General features: G+C 43.2%; 1 protein-coding gene across 5 annotated transcripts in view; it reads right to left on the bottom strand.

The window, feature by feature from the left end:
* Nucleotides 1–22,999, bottom strand: part of EPHB2 (EPH receptor B2) — a 693,756-nt gene that overhangs the window by 31,114 nt on the left and 639,643 nt on the right. For all 5 annotated transcript variants that reach the window (XM_069240325.1, XM_069240322.1, XM_069240326.1 and 2 more), the window contains exons 14-15: nucleotides 11,363–11,556; nucleotides 2,085–2,240 (exon numbers count right to left, since the gene is read on the bottom strand). In XM_069240325.1, coding sequence (XP_069096426.1) covers nucleotides 2,085–2,240; nucleotides 11,363–11,556 — 350 coding nt within the window. The remainder of the gene's footprint in view (nucleotides 1–2,084; nucleotides 2,241–11,362; nucleotides 11,557–22,999) is intronic.

Below are 22,999 nucleotides of genomic sequence, written 5' to 3' on the forward strand. Positions count from 1 at the left end.
TCAGGATTACGCTCCCTCGGTATCCTGTGTTCGCACATTTAATTGCAGCCGCCACCTGTTTAAGAGGAGCGCTTTGGGGACCAGCACGTTTTTATTTACAAATTAAGCACTGGAATTCGGGTTCATAAGGGAAGCATGAGACAAGATATAAAAGTCCGACCTCAGCACCCGTTGAGATACTGCGCTTATTCATCTGCTTTTACCTCGGTCCAAAGAGGCAATCGGTTCTTTTTAGGGTCGAGCCTGTGTTGCTTGCACTCGCGCATGCGTAACGCAGTGAGACTCTTTTGTATTTAGAAAAGGGCTCGGAGCCCTGTCAACTTTACGTCAGTGTTTTTTATTGATTCGTGGGCTTGCCTAATAAAATCTGCTTGCTTTCATTAGTCGAAGGCAGGTATAACTCATTCCTTTTCCGGTGGCTAGCCCTCCTCGAGCACAGCGACCAAGTACAGAAAACATGCGAGGCTCGCTGTTTTCCATTGGGCTGGTGGACTTCTTTTTCTCTAATTTACGAGCGCGATCTCGCTTGGCAGAAGTCGAGCGCTTTACATAGTTAATTTCACTTTTTTCGGGTTATGTACATAAATGCACTTTTGCCCAATAGGTGAAAAGTCGGGTTAGGAGTTTACAACGCGATCAGCTCTAACATGAGCAAACGCGAGACCCGTTGCATTGTAAATGCTTGTTTCTTAAGTATCTCCCTACTATAGCATTATAGCCTGCTGCTGAGGACTCTAACCGTCGTGAAAGACCATCTTCTTGAGTTATAGGCCTGAGCAGAAAGCGAGGAGTTATAGCAAGGAAGCGGGTATTTCACAGCAGGGCTATAATGCTATTAAAACACCCCACCCATGGAGGGCTCAAGGTTCTAAAATAAACAGGGAGAGACAGAAATACAAGCATTGAAAGGTAGGCACATCTGGTAAGTACCAGCCAATAATGGCCCTGAGCCACTCCACTGCCTTCAACGGAGCGCAAGACATTCAAGTATTGTAAAATTGTTGTATTTTTTTGTTTACAAGTACAGCTCTTTTTTTTCCTGCCAATTTTACCTTGTCACTGTGAATAAAAATTCTACTGTTCCCAATTCTGTTTTCTTTAACAAGCGCCCTTATTTCACCCCTGGCTTCTTCTGAAGGAGGGAAGTGCTTTAATCCACACTTGTACAAAGGATATCAGCCTCAGCCCTGGCACTACGTAACAGGTAAACGGAAAAGGTAGTAGAATATACCACCTGCACCTCTACCCACGCTATTCCTGGTGGAGTCGGATTAGTCTTTTTATCACTTTGGGGAATCTTGACTAACATCAAGAAAACACAAAATGAAAATAGAGAGAGAAGCAACAAAATCAGTGTCAGGACAAGCATGATCTAGGCTACTTTGGTCTCACTTCGAGGTTCACTGGACTCCTAATGTTTCAATGGTACAACCAAAATCTAAATACAGGGTGTAGTAATATCTAGGTCGGCGACTACCAAGTTTGATCCTAAATAATGCGATTAAGTGTTTCCACATGTTTTCCACAGTTCTAAGCCATATTCCACACTTAGGGCCTCATTTAGACCTTGGCGAAGGGAATACTCTGTCTCAAACATTGTGGATATCTCATATGCCTTATTGCGATTTCCATAGGATATCATAGGATCATTATACGGCAGACAGGATATCCGTCACGTTTGTGACAGAGTATTCCCCTCACCCAGGCTCTAAATCAGCCCCCTAGATTTTTTTCTAGCGCCATGCACATGGGGAAAAGATCAGAAGTGCAATGCTATAATACAACTTGTAATTCTGATGGTAATTCCCATAATAGGGATGGTGAGAAGAAGATATGGGAATGGATCCAGGGCACCACTTTTTTTATTCTTAAATGAGTGCATGCTATCTTTTTTGGATCCCCACACTGATAAAAAATGAATACATAAAAGGCAAACAATGATAGTATACACACATTATGAAATAAACATTTAAAACTAAGCTAGCCTCAAAAAAGATTTACTGCTGCCCTTTGATTAAGTACCAATCAGTGCTGTTGCTACTGTCTGTATGATGGTGTGACATTTGAATAGTGCTCCAACTTACTCCATTGTCATCTGTGACACTACGTCGAAGGAGGTAAAGCCCGCGTTGGTGAAGCTTTCCTTGTATTGGCCCATCTTGATGGCATCCAACCACTCGTCCACTGTGTTGAAGCTGGTGTAGTCAGGGACAGTGCGGTCCAGCAGTGGGAGGTTCACACTAAATGAGACACAACCATGCACAATGCAAAACCAATGTAAGTCTATAGAGGTAATGGAAAGTAAAACTCTACAGCATTCTCAACCACAGTACAAAGAAATATTTCTGTGCAAAGGTGACGGTACCGTGAAGCCTTGCCAAAACATGTATGTTCATTTTACTATGATGTTCCTTACTACTATGCTACTGAGTATCAGGCTCTGAATTCAATAATTTCAAAACCAATAATTGCAGTGGTGGGTCATGGATTCCCACTGTGGTATTACAAGATACCGCTGCTTGGGCCACCCACCATAATGTCTGCACTCTTATACCTAGGCCTATATTTAAGCACCGAACATTTATATCTTGTGCTTAATTTGGAAAAAAATAGTTCTGGCGCTCCAATTAAGCACTGAACTCACCCTTTGTATCCAGATGATCATGTCCTACTACATTTCCGTCTCATGGCTTCTCAACTTTTTCTTCATGCAGCTGGAGTTGGGGAACCAGACTAGGTCGTACAGGTGTTTCATAATTCACTAACATTGTATACCGAATCACTGTGTGGTGGGAGGCTTGAATGGGGTGGCAAGCTTCAAAGAGTCCTTATTGGCTTTCTATATTTTTCAAAATTGCATATTTACACTTTTGGTAAGCACCAGTTAAGAAAAGCTCTTGCTGGCTTTGGTGGATTGATTCAGCTGGCTCCTGTTTCGCGCCCGTCACCACCATGTGGTGCACTCTAGCACCACATGGTATAACATGTCAGCCCAGGGCTGGTATCAAGGTAAAAAATGTTAAGGCTATTTTATGGGACCTTTCTGGGTAAGTTATAGTGCCCAGTTTCATGCCAATTAGTACTACTTCCTGTACTTTGTTTACAAGGTGACTGACAACTTCATTATTACTGTGCCTTGGTTCAGCTTTAAATTACCGGATTTGTTCTTGGAAGTCAGCTGTATCTCTTAATGTCATTGTGCTGATGATCACCCTGATAGTGGCCCATAAAATCGAAACATCATCAACACCATAATAGGCAGATTGAATCCCTGTTCATTTACTGAAGGCTGGAGTTGTGTAAGTCAGAATTATATACCCAGCTGAGCTACTATGGCCCTTGTCATCTGTTTGCACATACACTCCTATACTCACAGTTATTAGCTTTTTCACTGGGGACTAGGAGCACCAATGTTATTGTTTCCTGCACTATTTTTATTGATTCCATTAAAATATCTCATGGTGGGCTAGTTTTTTTCTTTCTTTTAGAACCACATATAGTGTTAGTGTTTTGTGATACTGACTTTCTTGTGAATACTCTGAAAATAGAATCCTAAATGAGTGCGCAGTGAGACACTATATTTTCCTACAAGAGCTTACCTAGCCTTTTTTTCTCTACAACCTCTTTTATGGGAAAGAGCATGAAATTCTGCTAAGAATGAACTACCTGTGAGTGACGGGGTGATATGCAAAGTTCAGGAGTAAGGCAGCTCTGCAGATGGTAGGGTTGGGAGATTTATAAAAGAAATATGTGACCACAGAAGTTTGTGTGCTTCAGGTCAGAGGCCTTGAAGATTGGTGTGATGGGCTAAAAGAAAGCACTCAACAGAGGAGCCATAAACATGAGGGTGACTCAACATAGGAAGATGGGAACTGATTGGCAAAGTCTTTCGGCCAGGATCAAGGAACAATACAGATACAGGAATGAGCAGGAGGAGTCTTCTGTGTCCGGTGGAGCACCTGTGTACACTTACGGGACTGTCCGCAAGAAGTCTTACATGCAAGTTAAATGTCTTTCCCAAACAAAATACTGCACGGGTGGCACAGTTCATGCACCATGCTCATGCTCTATAGAGCAACTGAACCCTGTAATCTCTTCTTGCTTACAGAATGAAGATATATAATGAATTCGTTTCTGAAGTCCTGTATTTATATAGTGAACTCCCCAAGTAGGCTAGGCGAATGTAAGGAAGATATCCTTCCTACTCAATACTCCTTTAGAGAGACGCATCTGAAAAAGGGAAGATGTGCATGCAATGCCTTGCAGAGAGGAAATATTACTCAAGTGCATGTTTGAAAGGCATTATGGGTAAAAGATGAAGAGTCTCGGGAAGCAACTGGAATGTATATACGACGGACAGAACGTAAACACCGGGTCTGAAGCACATCCTTGTTATTTTTAAGACACACGTTTGAGCTGCACAAATCACACTATACATACAAGGTGCAGAAGCCGATTTCATATGTTACTTACATATTCTAATAAAAAAATGTCTGACTGGGACTTACACGACCATAGTTACATCGCATCCATCTTTGCATTGATTACATCACAACAAACTTTGTATTGCTTTTGCAAGACGTCTGAACTTTATAAGAATTGGCCCTGCAGTTGGTCTGTGAGTAGAAATCTACTGTGATCTCTTCTCTGCTACAAAATGACCTCTGGGAAGGTACAGAAAATTAAAGAGGAAAAACGTTTCGGGCTTAGGGCAGGCCACTGTTTACCTCCATTGCAACATTTCCATTGAGCAGGTGAGTGTATTACATGCGCTGCACAGCGGGTGCATAGAACTCGGGGGAGAGACCCACCTATGCATTGCATGCGTTACTGGGGCCAGTATGGCAAAAAACATCAAGTATTCTGTGGCGCAGTGCTTACCCCACACAGAGAGGCGCAGGCGCTGTTCTCCTGTAATTTGTGCAGCTGACCTAACAAATATGCTGACACCCTCCTTTCCAAAGACTTGGGCCGAGATTCCGTATGCATGAACTGAACTGTGGTACTGCAATTTTGCACTGACGTGCACAGACCGAGGACAGCAAAAACGTGTAAACCTTAAAAAAAAAAAAAGCAAAATGCAATGTCTGCAACAATCACTGCAAACGTTTTTGCGCTCGAGTTGTTTTTGCGCTCCACGACCTGTGAAAACGTCATGCCACTACTCAACGCTACTAAGCATCTGACAGTACCTGCCCACAAGTATGCCAGTATTTTGGTAATCCGGCCTGGAAGCACCCGCGGCCCTGTTTTCTGTTCAGTGCACACCTTGTAACTTCCCAGTTCAAGATACCACCCTGTGGAGCCCGCTCCAGGCCTGCTTTGTGCAAGTGGAATGTCTTGTACTGTCTCACAGGCCCGGCAGCCCCCACTGAAGTCAGACAGATCTCCCGCCGGAACGTCTTGTACTGTCTCACAGGCCCGGCCTGCGCAGGCCCGGCAGCCCACACTGGAGTCGGACAGATCTCCCGCCGTTCACTCATTCTCACTGTGAGGCGACATTACACGTGCTCCCCTCTGGGACACGCCGCTAATTTGCCACTGTTGTTGAAGATGTTGCTGTCGCGTTAAGGGCTGTCGTTTGTTCTGACTCTAATTCTTCCATTTCACGGGCATGGAAAGAAAGTGTGTTTTGCAGTGGCTTGTAAAGTTATATTGTAGCTGACAAACGAAATTGTTGCAGAAGGCGGCAAAAGCACCAGGGAGCTTAAGATGGATGCAGCACAGTTACCCGCTAGAAGTTTCTCCTGCTCCTTTTCCCGCCCAGCGTGGCCACCATTCAGAGCCTGGCACGAATCATTCATTTTATTTTGCTCGCCAAGATCCTGCAGCGGCATCCTGGGAGTCTCGTCTCTGGAAAAGCAGGCTGTTGTGTTTCCCCATCTGTTAGGAGCTGATGCTAACCTGCTTCCCTTTACCCCTTTTTAGGCCTGGCTTGACGGCGCAGCTGTGTGTTGGACCTTTTGTTACCAATTATTTAACATATACACTGAGTGGGATTTGGTTATACCCAGACAAGTACCGCCCTCTCACCGCATGCTATTGGTTTTCTGGTTTCGTTCCACCTACTTAGAAGTTTGCTTTGCAATGCATCAGAGACTATTTTACGTTTCAAAAGTATATTGAATCATATCTTGATTTTTTTATCTCACAGATGCATTTTATGCAGAAATCAAAAGCAATGAATTGTTAGAACATTTTTTTACTAAGGCTTTTTATGTTAAATTGAGGACTCAAAATGCAACCTAGAATTTCATCTTTCACAATGATTTTTAACTTCACATTTTGGGACACAAATCTAATTTCAACTAATTATAGCTTAAAAAATGTAAATCTATTAGATGGCCCTAAATGGGGACTTCTCCGGAACCAGCCATCTTTCTTCTGTTCCCAGCGAATGGCCCACTTTCCTTTGCCATGTTGGACGTTAGAGAAAGGTCCTGCTCTTTAAAGGATAACATAGGTTGAAGATGAGTAAACCCCCTACCCTAGCTCTCTTTTGACCACATCAAGGTTGAACCTTTATTGAACAGTGCATTCGTATTTTAGTAAAACTCTGAGAAATGAAGTGTACAGTCCAGCTGGACAAGGGGCTGTATGTTAGAAAATTATATACAGAAATATTGTCTGGCATGAATATTGTATCCTAAGCATCATTTACAAACATATTTTCCCATTCCGTGTCATGTCGAGGTTCTACTATTAAATCTTATGGAGCACTATTTTAGTGAATTATATTAAGGGCACAATATGTCTGATGAAATTGTGACAACAATATCCTGGTGCCACACTGGACTTTGCTGTTTCGAATCAGGATCTAATTCTTCACTACTAACAGTGCAAATGCCTGTTAACTATTATAATGCTATATTAGGAAATTAAGGTCAAGACAGAGCAGACATATTCAAACTCCACATAATTACTGATTTACCACACTTGATACATAATCAACCATTTGCATACTTTGCAGATTTTAACAACAATTGTTTCTAGGTCAAAGAGGGGATTAAAAATTAGAAACAAATTTGCCACATGTGTTGCAATTCTGTGGCAGACCACTTATAAAGCTATATTGTCATGTTTCAATTACTAATGCTGTATTCAGGTGTGCAACTGGTACTGGATAAGAGGAAACATGTGCCCAGAGGTGTTTAATTTGACAACTAAGTCAAGTAATACTACCACAGAACCTGCTGAATAATTTGCTTTGGTTTGCCACATAATTTAGTCAACCATGCCACATAATTAGGTCACCCGTTGTTGCATAATTCCAGTGGCCCTGACAATAGCCTGTATCTAAGTGCCCCTGTATTTTTTGCAATTAATGGAAATGGGCACTTGGAGTAATATAGATTTGCCCAGGAAGGCACAAAATTATTTGATGGGAGCAGTGGGATTGCGATCCTGGCCCGTCACCTACCTAAATATGATCAATACAGAACAGGTATAAATTAGGTGTGTTTCAAATGTATGCCAGATCGGATGAGAAATCAGCTAGACCCTGCATTTTTTTCTAAACAGTTATGTGTGTCTCAGCCAGGCCATGTACTGTATAAGGAACTATGCAGCTTTATCAACAACTGGAATCGATTCCAAATTAAAAACTAGTCTGCTTACATAGAATCCAAATCCCCTTCTATATTATTACAGTGCACACTACATATTACTCAGAGCCTGCCTTTCCACAGAGACAGTGCTTGGTAGATCAGGCAGACCCTGGAAGAGAGAGAAAAGTTTTATTATACTGCATCCGCTCGCAAGGTATGGGAGTGAAGCCACCTTATGGGCTGTACTGGGAAAATGTACCAAAACCATAGGCTGCTGTATCACATTCCACAAGCATCACCCTCTCCTCCTGCAAGAATCACGTGTCTAATCAATTACAAAAATACCAAGGTGTTTCTAACCGAGTCACATTACATTTTAAAATTGGGTTTAGTATATGGGAGTAGCTCGAGGACATTAACTACAGATTTCCCTACTCAGCAGGGTAATGTGTTTAAACTGCACGCTTTCCTTCTATTGCTGCCAACATGCCATTGCATTTGTAAACCTGAAAACGATGGGAAGATGAGGGGATCGCCCAGCTAGGATGAAGTTCTGTTGCCTTAACAGTAAACTATGTGGGATTAATGACCACCTGTAAGCCACTACAGGTAATCTCTGATAAGAGGAGGAGGATCACTAGAGTACCTTGCTCATGAGTTCAGTTTCAGGGCACCAGATCAAAACTAAGATAAGAAAGAGCTTACTTTATAAAATTAATAAATATATAAATACATAAATAGAAATACGTTAAAAAATAAGCTCATGGTCTGACCTTTTCTGAGGGATGCCAGACTGCCTAGTTCCGATTCCACCAAGCTCCTATTTTCCTACCACCTTATTTTTCCTTTCTAATTATTCTCACGGTTTAAGGTTCTTTTTAATCATTGCGTTCTCCCTTTGTCTTTGTTTTCCAACAATTGTTTGCCTACTTCTTTCTACTTCTTCAGCCTTGCTTGTTATTGCTCAGGATCAAAGGCTGGTGATGAACAGTAAGTCCTGGTCCCTAAAAACCAGTGCTGGCGCCCAACACCTAAAACCACTTGCACAATTTAGGCTCCAACTGCAGAGACTCCGATATCAATCACCCTTTCTCTAGTATTAACACAGCAGCGTTTGAATTTAAAGTCCTATGAAACGATACACAAGAAAGCTAGGAGGCCATCGGAATGTGGTCTAACTGGAAGGGTTATTACAGGGTGAACTGATGGCTGAAATACCAGTATTATTGATTCTTTTCTAACTCTTATTCCAGTGACACTGCATTTCTGTAACTGGGGTTTTCTTACAGTCCTCTTCAGGCCAGTAACTATTTTGATGCTGTCTTACAGACTGCCGACTTCAGTTCCAACACATCACTTACAATATACACCTTCAGGCCACTAAGTTCTCATTCCAGCCCGGAGGACCAAAGCTAATCAGCATTTTAACTAGTATTACTGACTTGTAGATGTTTGCATCACTTTCAAAGAGAAACAATCAGGACCTGGGACCTGGAGTCTGAGGTTTGCTGGAGTTACCCACCAAATATCGAGAATGTGTAGCGTTCAGGCTGGTGCTTCAGTTATTTTGAAGCCAGTGCAGGTTATTGCTGGGAGATGCAACCACTGGCAAAAAGAAGTGCAGGGAAGTAAAAAAACCTCAGTGGAAAGCAAACAGCCTGTTGATATAATGCTGCTGTTGAATTATGTTTAACTGAGAATGCCAGACTCTTTTGTCACAGGGATGAGGAAAATATTGGTGAATGCACTGAAAAGAGGTCCTCATTTAGTCGTTCCAGCATTTTCCTTGAAAAAATCATGATAGAAAATTGTTTTCTTTTCAATATGATTTATGAAATCCCGGCAGAGGATTGTTATTTTTCAGAGAGGGAACTCACCCTAAATCACACATCAATTCCTAAAATCACATTACACAAAATATATGATTTCTATTGCGACTAAAATCTGCCATCGTCCTCTTTATAAGTTCCTTTTTTACTACAATGCATTTGATTAATAAAATGGCAGCATCCAGCTAGTATGATTCAATGTAGTTCCAGCAAAAACATACCATAAAACAAATACTTCTGTGTATTTCACCCCATTTGAAATGGTCTGATTTACAACAGCGACATTATGCTAGGGAAGGGTAATCCCAAGTAGACAATGACTGGGTGGAGTAGCAGCCTGGCTCCACCTCAGACCAATTGATTCCACCCCAAACAATGTACTTATTCATAATATACATAAGAGAGTGAGCAAGATGTCTGCACAGCTGTTACGTCTATGGACCTTTCTACTCCTCCTGCCTAGACAAGGATGGGCCCTTTTGGTAAACGTCATATTTTAATAACTTGCAGGGGTCTGGAAACATTCGCAATTAATAGGTAGTTAAAGTGAACAACCATCGTACAAAAAGTTCAGCTCTGTCTGCAAACAGATGTCACAGGAAATGAAAAGGCATCTCTGGCAGGCATGACAGATGGCCTTCAACAGCACAACTATGAGACATTCCTCATCCACTGAAGCACCTTCGGGTTTAGGCTAGGTCGCTCGGTTTGCCTGGAAGATCTTGAAATGCGATGTGGCCTGTAAATCCATTTGCTCCCTGAGTGAGATGCATCCTCAGTAGCAGTGACAGATATGGCTTCCTTCTTTCTCTGTCCTAAAGGTAGAACTATTTCACACACATAATAGAAGAATCCGTATTTAAGGACTGACTGGCTGTACGTTGCTGTAGTTCCTGTTTGAACACTAATGACTTCTCAGTGGCTGAGATTCACTGAGTATTTCTACCCAGATGTGGGTCAGTGCTCACTGTGAAGCAGAACTGAAGCTGCTTCTCCCCGATGAGGGCCTATAATGCATAAATCAGTCTGGGGTTTATTTCTGTGCAGAGGGGACCAGGCCTGGAACTTTGGCCTGACTGCTCCTATAAGAGCAGGAATAAGACTGATTTGCAGAAGGATGGTCACTATATGTGGTGGCTCAATCAGCAAAAAATCAAGCGCACTCTAAAAACGAAGCTCTACTTTTGTCCTACATGGGAGACTGGACTCGTCAGTAAAGAAAACATCACTTGGTTCTAACATCCATATGAGTGATCCTCGCCGACTGCACTGAGCTGTGTAGGGTGAAGTGGAGAATATAATCTACAATACATTAAACATGAGGCACAGTGGTGGGAGGTGACATAAAACACTGCATTGCCCAGATTCTTACACACGCCATCAATGTATTTTTCTAATACTATAATTTAGCCTCTATGTACCCACCCAATCTTTAAACTCTGTCTTCTACAACTTTGCTAGTGGTGAACCTTCATTCCCCTGTAAGTTAGGACAGCTACTCATTCTCAGTATAGACTGCAATAATATGGTAGTTAAGGAGTACAGAGTTCAGAGGACGCACGTGGTAGTTATACACTCTGTAAATAAGGTACAAACTTGGAATGCTATGGAGAACAAGAGCTGCTACCTTTTGAGTGATCATCCATTACTCCCATCACCTAAATCATACCCCAAGGGATTTTCCCGCAGTCATTCACATCTTTGGTCAAGTGGTGAAGTTAAGTTTAAAAGGAGGTATCCACACTCCGCAGTCATCAATTTAACTGCAAGAATGCATTGCTAGTGATGGACTTTGTAAAGTGGGGAAGGGTGAGACATCTTTAAAATCTATAAAGGAACCAGGGAACCACCACCTCACAATTTTCAAGTGCTGACACATTTTCGCTGTTGGAGCAGAGCTGAATTAAGACATACTTCTCTCATACAAGCTGCTGACTAATGACATTCCCCTCATTTCAATAACCATGTTGTCCCCTTCCCACATACCCGGACGAGAGCGGAGCCATTGCTTTGAGGCTATTTGGGTTTCGAATCATTTTGTCCAGCGTGTTGACAATCTGTGCGAACTTGGGCCGGTGGTTGCGGTCCTTCTGCCAGCAGTCCAGCATCAACTGGTGGAGGGCGTTGGGGCAGTCCATGGGCGGTGGAAGGCGATAATCCTGTTCAATGGCATTTATTACCTGAAAAAGAAGAATGTTTATACATTTAATCACCAGAAAACGGCGTTACAGCTATTCCTGCAGTACATACATCCCTACGCATCTAAAATGAACTGTATCACCAGAAATATGTAACGCATAGGCCCTCATTATGGGTGGCGGAAAAAGTCTGGTATGTGTAGTAAGTACTGTTACTGTACATACCAGAATTATGTGTTGGTGGCTAACACCACACTCCCACAGTTTTTGATTGATAAATCCCGGCAGGTAAAACCTGACTAATTTTATCAGGGGAAAAATGTGGGGTGATGAGCGGGATATGCAGATTTTGGTGTGGTAAGCGCCAAAACCTGCATGTTAAGCCTCGTTATCGGCGACAACTCATAAAAGGTTGTTTATTGCACCCAATGAATTCTGACCAATGGGTGTCAGATTTAAACGGGAGCGAGAAATATCAAACCAAACGATGGGCCACTCGTAATGAGGACAGTAGCTGTGCACACACAAGAACTGTGCGGTACCATGGTCATATATTAGTGTGTGCTTTTGGGACAGCAATCAGAAAAAAATGAAACTCAGAAGGTAAATAATAATTACAACATTTATATAGTGCACTATAAAAATGGAGGAATAGCAAGAGCAATCAGCAATCAGTTATGTTATCCAGCTGAACAGTTTTTTTTTGGTCCAGAGTCAGCCACAATCTTTTGATTTTACTAAAACTATAGAAATAATATAGTTACTCATAGGGGCTTTCAGCCAACACTCTTCATCTATTGTCTGTTATTGTGAACACGTGTTTTCCGCCCACTATAGCCTAACGAATGGGCACTGGGTAGCCCAGTTCAGCCACTGGCTGATTTCAGTGTACGTAGCAGCATTCTGCAATTTCACAAGGAGCACATCCACACAAACAGTAGTTTCTTTCAGTGCCAGAGATTTCAAGCAACGAGTCCTTTTTGGGACCAAAAATATTTTTGCTTTCATCCAATGGTTTATTTTTTTAGATGGACGATAACTCCGCAGCTTCCCCAACAATAGCCAAAAGGCTGACAGCCAATGCCGTACTTACTGGCAATGCCCTACTTAAAAACATCGCACTAATATCACGGTGAAATACCTCATCAGCAAACGTGAGCCTCCGGTGTCTATGGTCAAGTGCAGTGAACTGCCTCAGAATAAAAAATATAAAGGCAGGACCTGCATCAAGCCTCTTACGCAGGTCACCGTTAGGCACTGATTAAAACGTAATAAATTGCACTGTCACATCATGAGCATCGCTGCCAGGCCAAGCATCCCAAAAAGGCAGTACCTGTTCTATGTGCCGTATTGTCTGGTATATGCGTTCCAGTGGGTCACTTCTGTGTCCAACTCCCCCTTTCCCAGCTGCTCCCATGAACTCTAATGGGTACCACCAGTGCACAAGTCGGGGGTACAGGCGGGTAGACGGCATCCACCCAGTATTTTCACTGGGTGGAAGCAGTACACCCTGCCCAGAAGGTGGGCCCTACTGTACAGTACACTGAACTCATTCCTCTGTAATTTTCAAACATCAGAACACATTCAGCAGCACCTGCTTGTTGTTGGCTTCTATTCCGAGCAGTACATGCAGGCGGGGAGGGGGCTATGTTATTTCAGACCCAAGCTGGGCCATAACCAAGCCCGAATTTAAGTGGCCATTTGGCTTCCTTTCATTCGAGTATCCAGGCTGGGACCGGCCTGTAGCCTCACACCTAGATGTAAAGGCAGTGGAAGGGAAACACAAGCACACAACTTATGATCAATTTACAGGTAGAGAGGCACAATTTGACTGTGTTTGGACCTCCTACACAATAGATATACACGCACTGTAAGAATATCAGATGTGTTACTCTGTTCCAGTACAAAATAGCAATTTAAATACCTTTTTTTTTTCTTTTATGATGCTATTCACATTATTTTGACAATAAAACATACATATATCCGTAAATCAATGTACAGGATATGTACATAAGTCAGCGAGGGTTACAAAGTGTAGTAGTCACATATCATCATTCATAGCTCACTGTGCTAAATAGAAAGGATTAAAGTGCAACTGCAAATAACAAAAGGGTCTTTGTGGTAAAAGCAGTAGCCTACTTACCTATCTACAAGAAAATAAAATCTATTATCTGCATGTTACATGATATGCTTTGCAGAAGACACATTATTCTTGTTTGATACTTTGAGTCGAACCTGGGACTCGACAAAACACAGATCTTTCCAGAAAAAGTGTTAACCACCAGAGTTATCTTCCCATTACTACTATTCCCTCAGATTTATATGGAACACAAAGATCTGTGCTGCAGGTGCCTTACCTCATAAGATTTTAAAATTCAGACTTTGTAACCAATTAAGCAGAACATATCCTGATTACTTTGTGGCAGAGTTTTCAAAAATAAATGTATAAGTTGAGGTCCAGATTTTGCGTCAGGGTTGTGTCACTTTTCTGGCACAATGCTGACACAAAATCTATTTTGGGATCTACAGTGCTACACAAATGCTGTTTGTGTGGCTTTGGAAAAATAAAAAAACTAGCACAAGGCAGCACATCGCCCTGCCTTGCGTTAGCTTGCTTTATATAGGCATTACATGGGTGGTGCTTGGGCATTCCTGTGCATCCACTCGTATATTTTGATGCAAACCCATTTTTACAAAAATGTGCAAACATATCTTTGCACCAAACTGGTGCCTCTACCTGAGGCTATCTTAACAAGGAAAATGTCTTTATTTCTCCTCATTATTTCCTCTTTGCATGTACGCTGCAGCAGACATGCAAAGAGGAAAAAGCCTTGTAGGGTAGTTTTTGTGTGGCTTTCTTAAGAAAGAACGAACCACAAACTAACACAAAGCAGTGCATTGCGCTGCCTTGTATTACCATGTGTGGGCTAGTGAGTTCTAGTCTTAGAAAGAAGAAGCCCTAATAAGTCAATGTGCCCCTACCTGTAGCGTGTCAATCAGAGCAAGTTGCCTCCAAGTCCTGGTGGACCAGAATCCAATGTTTTCGGGAGTGGAGATTTGGAGTGCCCTTACACACATTTATGGCCCAGCGGTGAGCAGAAGTCTTGATGCTACAGTAGAGGCGCTCTTCTGCCTACACGGTAAACCTCAATGAATCTGGCGGCAGGTCTTAGGTCCTCCTGAATTGCTGGGTAGTTGAATCATTGATATTTCTCCACTGCTAATGGCTTGCTTCTCCATCACAGCTGCATGCTGCTCCTGGGCGACAGCCCTCTCACTTCAGCACGGCATTATGGGGTTCGTAACAGCACACAGAGAAACGCCACCTTCAGGACACCACATTGCACAGGGATACAGCCCTCTTCTCGATAGAGCAGTGCTCCAGGGTGACAATCCTCATTCATCACCACGGTCCCCATCTGGGATACAGTGGTCAAGGGCAGCACACATGTGTTCTGCATTCACTTTGTACAATTCAGATACAAAATGGACATCTCTACTTCTCCTATTTCACAACAAAGGTTAATGTTTTAAATTAAATTCTTGGTACATGAGGTTAGAGTGTGGCTGGCCACATGAAAGTTAAAAGTCAAGTGCATCCTATATGTGGCCTAGATTATTATTAAATATGGTCAACAGAATAGCGTAATAAATTAAATAGAAGAAAGCGATTTGCCTAGGATCACACAATTGGGACAAGTTGGGAAGCCTGGACCGATCACAGGTTTTCTGCTTTCAAATTGTTCATTTCATTCAGTAGACAGATATCTATTCATTTTTCCTGTTTTACTTTAAAGGTTAATGCTTTATTTTTACATCTTGGAACATGAGGTTAGAGCGTGGGTGGCAGATAGATCCCGAAACTGCATTCTTAACTTCAAATAAGGACTGCCTTGCATAGTCCTCCTTGCTCCTCCAGAAGTATCTAAATCTGTCACACCACAACAAAAACATGATTTTCAAAGAAATTAAATTATGTGCTTTATTTACCAATTCTTATCTGAAAATGTTTAAGAGCTGTTTTCCTTAAAAGGAAGTAAAGATGTTTTTTTTGTAGCTAATAAATTCTGGAGCACTGGATAGGGCTGTGTTACATTTTGCCAAGGTATTGTTTTTTGCCCTTTTCACACCTACCTACTGCAGCAATACTGCAAAGTTTGCAATGTACTGTATTATAACACAGTAACACTGGATAGCTTGTTTTGATGCTTTTAGGTCTGGAAACCTGATGCTATGTATGAAATGAAAAAGCACGTTTGCTTATATAGGGCTGGCTCCTGCATGATGAGTGTACAGTGTATAGGCAAGCCCACATGTCAATGTTAATGTTACTGTAAATAAGTAGGTCAAGTAGGCTGTCTCCAGGCCACCATTTTGGCAGTATAACATGTCTAGGATATGCCAAGTTCTTATTAGCGAGCGTAGTCTAGTGTACATTCTGATTACTGGCCGTAGTTTGTGGTGTCTCTCACTGTTACTACATCTCCCAACTTGGGTAGTTTATCTCTACAAACTAGCAATGTTTCCTTGTGAAGGCCAATATTTTCTTAAAAGCGCCAGTTGGGACTAGAATTGCATGTGCCTTTTTCTTATCAGTTACCTTTGTCACCATTCTCTGCTCATCTTTGGATACGGTGCAGTTTACACTTAATTCAATGTGGTGTTGATACCTTTTAGTGTGGAATTTATGGTCCAATATTTGTGTGGGTGTTCTGGTTCTATTGATTCCAGGGTGAACTATCAGATTCCGTTGTGGAATGTGAGGTTGGTTTAGATATAGTTATGCCAACCACAAGGAACATGAGAGATGACTGTTGCTAAATATGGAGCTGACATTTGTGGTGAGGCAGAGTGTAATTTGTAAAAACATAAATGCAGAGCCTGAGACTTTTTGTTAGGTTCCTATTGCTGAGTGCCAAGGTTGCCATAACCTTTTTTTCCTTTCACTACTCTACACTTTCTTATTCTTGCTGGTTCGGTTTTTATCCTATTTTTTTGTCTTCAGCATTGTTTTCCTCTCCCTCTTTTTCCTTTCTTCCCTTTTTATCTTGCCTTGGGTCCTGGGCTGTTGGTGAAAAATGAGCCTCAATCTCCTAAAATGAGTGCAGGTGCCCACCACAGACACCTTAAGTGGTGGGTAAGGCTGAGTAAGCACACTTTGCATAAGAAAGCGTCTCACCTCTGGAGAGCACAGGCAGCTAACGCATGCATCTGCATGGAAATATGCTGAATATGGATTATTATGCCTGGTGGAGTAGGCTAGCAACAAACTTAGGGCCTGATTTAGAAATCGGCGGACGAGTTACTCCATCACATTGGTGACGGATATCCCGTCCGCTGAAATCTAAATCTCATAGGACATAACGTGATTTATATTTCGGCGAACGGGATATCCGTCACCGTTGTGACGTAGTAACCCATCCGGCGAGTTCTAAATCAGGCCCCAAGTTTATTCAATACTTGGTTAAAGTGAGCTTTAAGCTGACAATTGGCAGCATTGTTTTATGTGTAGCTTACAAAAGCATGAGTTTTCTGCCTAAATGAGGAGTGTTAGTGTGTATATTCGTAATGCATTCAATGTACTCACGATAGACCCATTAAACATATGTGTGAGGTCTTAAGCTCTGATGTCACTTCTTGTGATGTCACTTATTATAAAGGCATGGCTTATGATGCCACTTTCTGTGATGTCACTTCCTGTGACGCCATGTGCAATGTCATGCGCTGTGATGACATGGGCCATGATATCACCTGCATACTGCCTAACTTGGTTAGTCCCCCCACTTCTTTTTTTAGGACTTGTGCCCTGGGTACCACAACATACATACAGAAATCAGTACATCTTCCACGTCATTCCTCTCCTCCAACCCACCTGCTTCATCCAATCCAGGCCTGTCACGCGCACTGAAAAATGACAGGGAAGTTTGCCGAATCGTGGTTCACTGCATTCAGCGGGGATCACGTCATACGCCTCTCGGAGCCCCTCACCCCCCCACCTCCCAGCAGGTGAAGGCACCTCTGCCAACATCCACAGCAGGGAATACTGAAAGTACCTCTGACAGGGCTTTGAGGGACGCAGTGCTCGTGCAGCCAGGATGGAGCCTGCAGTCTGACAAGCAGGGTCATTTTACAGGAAAGAGCCTGCACCATTCCTGACAGCTGCACGCTGCTTACCGCGCCCCTCCTTCCTATGGTCGGTACATTCTACCGGGGAGGTTGCGGATCATGTTGTACCGTCTGGGCAGTATAATTACAAGCGACCACCAGCTCCAATTTGGAATCACAAAAAACAGTTTATCTAATCGCAAGGGGGTGTCGGGCTCCAGAGAAGACATATGCAGAGCTCTGTAAATCTCATCTTCCATCTCTCTGGCCCCCTGGGTTTCCACCACGCAGAGGTCGCCTAAGTCACTTGGAAGCAGCCTCTCTCATCGCTCAGGGGCCACTGAAAGGAAGCTTCATATATGAGGAAGAAAGTGCGCGCCTCATGGAACAGCCCTACTCCAGTGGAAGGAAATCATATTCTGAGCACCAGTAGTGTAGCAAGGATGCAGTGGGCCCGGGTGCAAGCAAGGAAATGGCCCCTTTGACTGCTGCTACGGTGGTAAAATACAACACTTAGCACGGTTCAATTACCCCCTCAGGGCTGTGGGCCCCAGTGCCACTGCACTTGCTGCACCTATGTTAGATATCCCCTGCTAAGTACATGCCTAACCCCCGAGGCGTGGAGCTAGTGAACAGTGCCATACATGTTGCCATGATAACATGAGTCACAGTATAGCTGGGACTGCATCCAAGGTCTTGGCAGTGGCATAACAAGACTGCCATTGGTCCTAACCCTAGCAAGGAAACTGGGACCCTGTCTTGGCTGGGAGCTAAAAGATAGACATAACTGGGGCAAAGCAGTCACCTCACACCCCTGGGAGCAGGTGCCATTATCTGCAGCACCAATGATAGCAGCGCCCGGCAACTTGCAGTTTCTGTATTCAGGCAGTGGAAGATGAGCAGCAAAGAGGTAACAAGTTAACACAGGAACATTCCGTTTAGAGTTGCACAAAAATCCCCACAGTCACCAGTGCAGTTCTATGTGACACTTCTACACAACATGGCGATGATGAATGGGCTGTTTTTCATCATATGCTAATAACCCTCTGTTGGATCATCTCTCTAAAGATGCTCTATATACACTGGCACACACACACAGCTAGATAGATAGATAGACAGACAGATAGATAGATAGATAGATAGATAGATAGATAGATAGATAGATAGATAGATAGATAGATAGATAGATAGATAGATAGATAGATTTGTCAATGTGAACAGAGATGATGAGGGGACTAAATCACTTCCATATACCTGCTTATCATGGCAATATGTTGGGAGATGATGTGAATTCAATATACTCACAAGCAAATTTTATTAATCTCAATATTGTGACCTACAACTCCCCGAAATGGGGATATTTAAGAGGACAGAAGCTATGACAATTCAGTTTCTCTGAATCATTTTCTCTGAAAAGACACCAGAGGGTACCATCATTTCACTGGTTCTGACGTGATACTAGACTTGTATTTCGTATACCAGCATGCTGTTGCGCCTTCATGCCTATGGGTTCAGCAAACCTTTCCGTAACCTCAACTCTTTCAAATGAGAGTAACAACAGTTCCAAGCAAGACATGGGACGCATTCTGCCAGTATTCGGTCTCGGAAGTAATTAAAAGAAAAATACATTTAAATGGCTCTTTATCCGGCCTATATTCAAGCCCTTATCTTCACATCGTATATACTGATTTCTTTCTCAACCAATGCAAAAACCCTTAAGGTAATTCAAGTCAGGAAGCGATCCTAGTTTAGTTTTCACACGTTTAACTTCTTCATGCACGGGATATGTGTCCCCATTCCTAAGGAATATTTACACACCCATCATGTTCTTTCTATGGTTTTGAGTTTCACGTTTAACATGGGACACTGGTGAAGCACATACTGCAAACAGAGTCGCCCCTCGATGCCGATGTAACTTCATGGTGTGATGCGTTCAGGAGGGGGCACCATTTAGAACTCTTGAGTGCAATGCAGGTTTTTCACAATGTCTGTCACTGGGTGAAAAAAATGTGAAAGACTATGATGAAGAGGAAGGAGAAATGCATATGGAGAACCTATGGATGAGCTCTGGGGAGACAAGGTGAATAACTAACCAACGAAGAAGGTGAAATGTCAAAACAAAGTCAAATGAAAGGGGAAATGGCCTATTGAGAGATTCAGAATGACTGTCTCCGGTTTCAGAGACCTTTCTAATGTTTATCTTACAATCTCATATTTTCAGACTCATTTTCAGAAATCAAACATTTTCAGTTCTGTTCCCCTACAACAATATCGTTGTACCTTCTTGATCTGACACTGAATAACAATTAGTGCTAACAAGAACTGGCATAGGCAATAGGTCTTGCTTGTTTTAGGGATATTTGCACTCAGACCAACAACACAGCGCTACCCACTTATTGGTCAGATGGCATCCTGTCTCAAGCACAGTATTCTAGTTCACAAGTTTTAGGCCACATCTCTTTTAAAGGAGTCTTACTGAAACTTATTTGACCACACACCTTTTCAGAGGCCTCCAAACTTTTTCATCCCACTTGAAATATTGACTGTAAGGTTCTCTCATTGGACAAAGTAAGAACATAATCAGAATCATGCCCAGAGAGTGCACCTAATGTGGGTTAGTGTGAACTACGTGCCATTTTGTTTGCTGATAGAAAGCTTAGGGTTATTATGTCTTTTTTGTACAGAAATGTCCGCAACCTTAAAATCAACATGTGGAATACCAGTGGAGTCGGTCTCTGCCACTCACCCTTCTGGAGTGGGGAAAACGATTACCAAAGTAAACATTATCATGTATAAGAAAGAGGGCACGGAAAGGTCGAAAGTTGCAAGTAAAGCACGTTGAAGAAAAGGAAAAGGACATAGTGACACTCAAATTGTACACTATGGGGAGGGAGGCGAGAATGAGATAAATTGTGAAGGAATTGTGTAATCCTACCGGTGCCTGTGCTGCTAAGGGGAGACTAGAAGGATCAACTTTGCGCATGTGCTACGAGGAATCCAATATAGTGTTTGCGAAAACAAATGGTTCCTTACTTCTTTCTGCACATTGAGCACAACTTTCAGAGGCCTATGGAACAGCCACTGCCTCTCTCTCATTTCTTTCCACTCTGTCTTCGCTCCTCTTCACTTACAAAATCACAGATGACAGAGCCCTATGCTGTGGGACAGAGGTTAACATTTTAATTGAGTGCCGAGGGGGAGGGGGGAGGAAAAGGCAAAGAGCGAGGAGGAATTTTAATGCACTAAATCTTTGGCGCACCAGAAATATGCAGCGAGGATCCCTTGGGAGAAGTGAGAGACGATTGGCTGACTGCAGAGGTGAGGGAGGGGGCTACCACCTGTTCAGATTCAAAGCGCGGAGAGACGGCTAAGGAAACAGTCGCCTCACCCCAGGGCCCGGATACTTTTATTCACAGGCAGGAATAATTATTATCACGAATATCCCTGCCCCCAAAAGTCCGTTCTGACGTTTTGGGGAAGATTGCTATTCCTGGCGTGCTGTCGCCACACACCCACACAGGAGAACCGCCAGCGTCCACGACTCTCCCGCCTAAATTATTAAACTGCTGAGCTGCACGCGGGCCCCAGGTAATGCCGCCACAAGGGTTGGCAGGTTTGCTTCCACTCTGTTGCAGAGGAATATTCTCAGCTGCCCCTTGAAACGCAAATGTGCTAAAAACTAAGAAACACAATAACAGGCTGAAGAGGATGAATGGAGCGAAGAGATGGCAATTGACTCCACTTCCAAGTCTGAGCTACCTCACGCGGCGAGAATTTCAGTAAAAGATCTTTACCAAAGATTAGCAAGGCGAAGGCATGAGCGCCCTGCAAGCAATATCTAACAAGTATTAGCAAAGCCAATAGGTCTGGTGTTGACCGCCAGCCTTTTGGCTTTGTCAATTCTTGATTGTCACAGTTTTTGCTGAACTTTAATGTTGGAAAATGCTTCACTTACTTACCGGTAATTGAAGTCCTCTTCTCTCGCTTCTATTCATTACAACATTGAGGCAGACCCACCTCACCAGACACCCATAACACCTGATCCTTCATAAAATAAAAAGAACCCCCTCCACAGTCCTCCTGTATAAAGACCATGTAACCCGACACAGCACAAAAGAGGACTCAGAGTAATGCAATTACCAGTAAGTAATTGAAGCATTACCTCATCGTCCCTTCCCTCGCTGCCCTTCACTACAACACTGATATGTACAAAGCCAAACAGTACAATCAAAACGGTACTGCACAAACTCATGTTTATTAAACACAAAAGACACAGTAATGAGCCATTAATTAGACAGCATAGTGGCTAACACCTTAGACCCAAACACCTCAGAGAGTTCAATCTCCTGAACAATCCTATAATGAGAGACAAAAGTCAGTGGCGAGGACCAGGTGGCCGTCCTGCAGATCTCAGCAATGGAAGCCACCTGAATCTCAGCTCAGGAGATATACATAGATCTCATAGAATGACCCTGAACCCCTAAAGAAGAAACCACACCAGAAGTCTTGTAGGCCAGATAAATCACAGTCCGAACCATCTGACTCAAAGAGGAAGTGGAAGGCTTCAACCCAGTGGTAGCTCTTGGGTTTGGGCAGGGGAGCGTTGCCCCACGCCAGCAGCGGCAGCTGAAAAACCTTTTAAAGAAAATGCTAATAAACTATGTTTATTGCCGTTTTCTTTAAAAGGGGCTGGGCCACAGGGGTGACGTGCACTGAGGGGGAGTGCTCAGCACTCCCACTTCACAGAGCATGTGTGTTTGGCCGGCTGTCTCGGGCTGGCCAAACACACATGTGCTGTAGGCTCTCTCCAGCCCAGCAACTGGCTGGAAAGAGCCTGCACGGGCTTCCACTCTGCCTGGGAGCACCCTGGCTGGGCGCTCCCAGCCAATCCTGACGCTGCTCTGAGAAGCGTCAGAAATGGCTCAGGGCAGGCTGGGAGCCTGTGCCTGCAGAGACAGAGGAGAGTCGAGGGACAGAGACGCAGCGGAGGAGGTGTTTAAAAAAAAATAATAATAATAATATTTATTCCCTCTCGCCTTCCCAACCTCCCATGCCTTCCTGCCCCGCCCCTTCCACGGCCCTTGAACTGCTACTGCTTCAACCCCTGATTTACAGGACCAAAATTCACAAACAGGGAATCCCAAAGCCAGATAGGAGCTACCCTATCAAAATACTCCAAAAGAGTCTTCCTGACATCCAGACAATGCAGCTGTCGTTCTTCAGAAGGAGACTCGAAAAAGGAGTGCAAAATCAACTCCTGGTCCGTATGAAACTGGGAATCAACTTTAGGACGAAAGGAGAGAAGAGGCGTCCAAACAATTCTATCATCAAAAATAGGACAAAAAGGATGCTTGAAAGATAAAGCCCCCCAGCTCACCCA

Source organism: Pleurodeles waltl, chromosome 6 (assembly GCF_031143425.1).
Source record: "Pleurodeles waltl isolate 20211129_DDA chromosome 6, aPleWal1.hap1.20221129, whole genome shotgun sequence".
NCBI classification, from domain to species: domain Eukaryota; kingdom Metazoa; phylum Chordata; class Amphibia; order Caudata; family Salamandridae; genus Pleurodeles; species Pleurodeles waltl.